This window comes from Emiliania huxleyi (assembly GCF_000372725.1).
Source record: "Emiliania huxleyi CCMP1516 chromosome Unknown EMIHUscaffold_14, whole genome shotgun sequence".
Classification (NCBI taxonomy): domain Eukaryota; phylum Haptophyta; order Isochrysidales; family Noelaerhabdaceae; genus Emiliania; species Emiliania huxleyi.
In genome coordinates, this window is record NW_005201192.1 from 716,967 (window position 1) to 718,782 (window position 1,816).

At 73.5% G+C, this 1,816-nt stretch overlaps 1 protein-coding gene across 1 annotated transcript in view; it reads right to left on the reverse strand.

The window, feature by feature from the left end:
- Positions 1 to 18: 18 nt before the first annotated feature.
- The window catches only part of EMIHUDRAFT_63124 (hypothetical protein), a gene marked incomplete at both ends in the record, with an annotated part of 3,744 nt that continues 1,946 nt past the window's right edge, over positions 19 to 1,816 (reverse strand). The window contains 3 exons of the mRNA XM_005787862.1: positions 19 to 969; positions 1,047 to 1,372; positions 1,494 to 1,785. Coding sequence (XP_005787919.1) covers positions 19 to 969; positions 1,047 to 1,372; positions 1,494 to 1,785 — 1,569 coding nt within the window. The remainder of the gene's footprint in view (positions 970 to 1,046; positions 1,373 to 1,493; positions 1,786 to 1,816) is intronic.

A 1,816-nucleotide genomic window follows, 5' to 3' on the forward strand; every position in this document is an offset into this window, starting at 1 on the left:
GGCGGGGCGGCGGTCGCCTTGCAGTCCGACGCCGACGAGGATCGCGGCCTGCACCGACGAGAGCGGCGTGAGGAGCGCGCCGCTGAAGCGCAGCCGCGCGAGCAGCGGCACGAGGTCGAGCACGAGGTGGTGGTCGACGAGGGAGCGCGAGTACGACGAGAGCCGCTTGAGGTCGTACGCGCCGAGCACGAACTCGAGCTGCTCCGCCGTCGGCGCGCGCGCCTCTGCGGGCTGCAGCGTCGGGTCGAGCAGCGAGAGGGCGAGCGCGGTGGGCATCTCGCGCAGCGCGCCGCCGAGCAGCGCGCTCAGCCGGCGCCGGAAGTCGCCGACGTACAGCGGCAGCCAGTCGGCGGCGGCGAGGGTCGACATCTCGCGCTGCGAGCCGTCGAGCGCCTTGAGGACGATGGCGGTGTGCTCGCCCGTCACCTCGTTCTTGGTCTGGCGCAGGTAGACGGGCCGGAAGCCGCCCTTGTGCCAGAAGCCGTACAGCGGCGCCGTGATGCCGAACGAGGCGCCGAGCCAGTGGAGCGGCTCGGGCGGCCGCTGCTCGAGCGTGAGCAGCAGGGGCGGCAGCTTCGCGCGCGGCGCGATCGTCTCGTGCAGCAGTCCGCCCGCGGTGGCGCCGTCGGCGCCTGCGCCTCCCGCGGCCGCGCGCGGCGCAGCCGCCGCGGGCGGCTTGAGGGGCCGCACGTCGCCCTGGTAGTAGTGGGTGAGCAGGTCGAGGGCGCGCGAGCCGTAGCCCATCCGGGCGAGGTCGGGGTGGACCGCCACCCGCACGACCCGCGCGCCCGAGAGCGAGGCGAACTCTGGCTCCTGGAACTGCTGCGAGACGGTCCACGCGATGAGGTCGCCCGACGGCGTCTCTCCGCGCGCCATCGAGCGGCGGACCGACTCGTGCGAGATGTCGCCCTCGAGGCAGATCTGCACCACGGCGAGGATGTCGGGCAGGCGCTTGGCGTCCACGTCCACCTGTGTGTGGGGAGGGGCTCGAGAGGGCTCAGAGGGAAGGGTCCGAGGAGGTCGGGCAGCCGCTTGTCATCGTCGACCGGCCCGAGCAGCACGAAGGCCTGGTGGGCGGGCGCGTCCGAGAGGAGCTGCAGGTCGTTGGGCGTGTTCTTGTAGTGCGACGAGACGCAGAGCGCGAGCATGCGCTGCAGGAAAGCCTCCGACGCAGAATGGTACGAGAAGAGCGCGTCGCGGTCGACCCAGTACAGCTCGCACTCGGACGGGTGCGGCGTCGAGCGCACGGGCGGCAGACTGGTCGTCGCGTCGAGGCAAAGCAGCCCGTGCAGCCAGCGCTCGACGGGGTCGCCCTGCGCGTACCGGATCGGCTCCTCGAGGCTGACCTGCGGCGGGCAGTGGCACCGGCAAGCTGTGATGCCTGCAGGAAAAAGGGGACCGGGCGCCGCGCAGCCCCTCTCCGCCCCTCTCCGCCCCTCTCCACCCCTCGCCCCCCCCCCCACACACCCACCCACCCTCCCCCCCGGAGCCACGCGCCTCGCGCAGTGTGCGGCCGCCGAGCGCCGGGTCCTCGGCCAGGGCCGAGGCGCTGCCGCCGGCCGCCTCGCCGCCGGCCTGCGCCTTTGCGCGCAGCTGCTGGATGAGCTTGAGGGAGAGGGCGCGGCCGGTGCCCTCGTACCCGTTGACGGTGGAGGCCATGTAGACGAGGTACGGGCCGAGCAGCGCCCGCACCTGCGGCAGCGGGATGGCGGCTGCCTCGTCGATGACGAGCAGCTCCGCCTGCGAGAGCAGCGCCGCGTCGCTGGGCAGGATGTACTGGATGGTCTGCCGGTGCGCGCGGAAGATGTTGATCCGC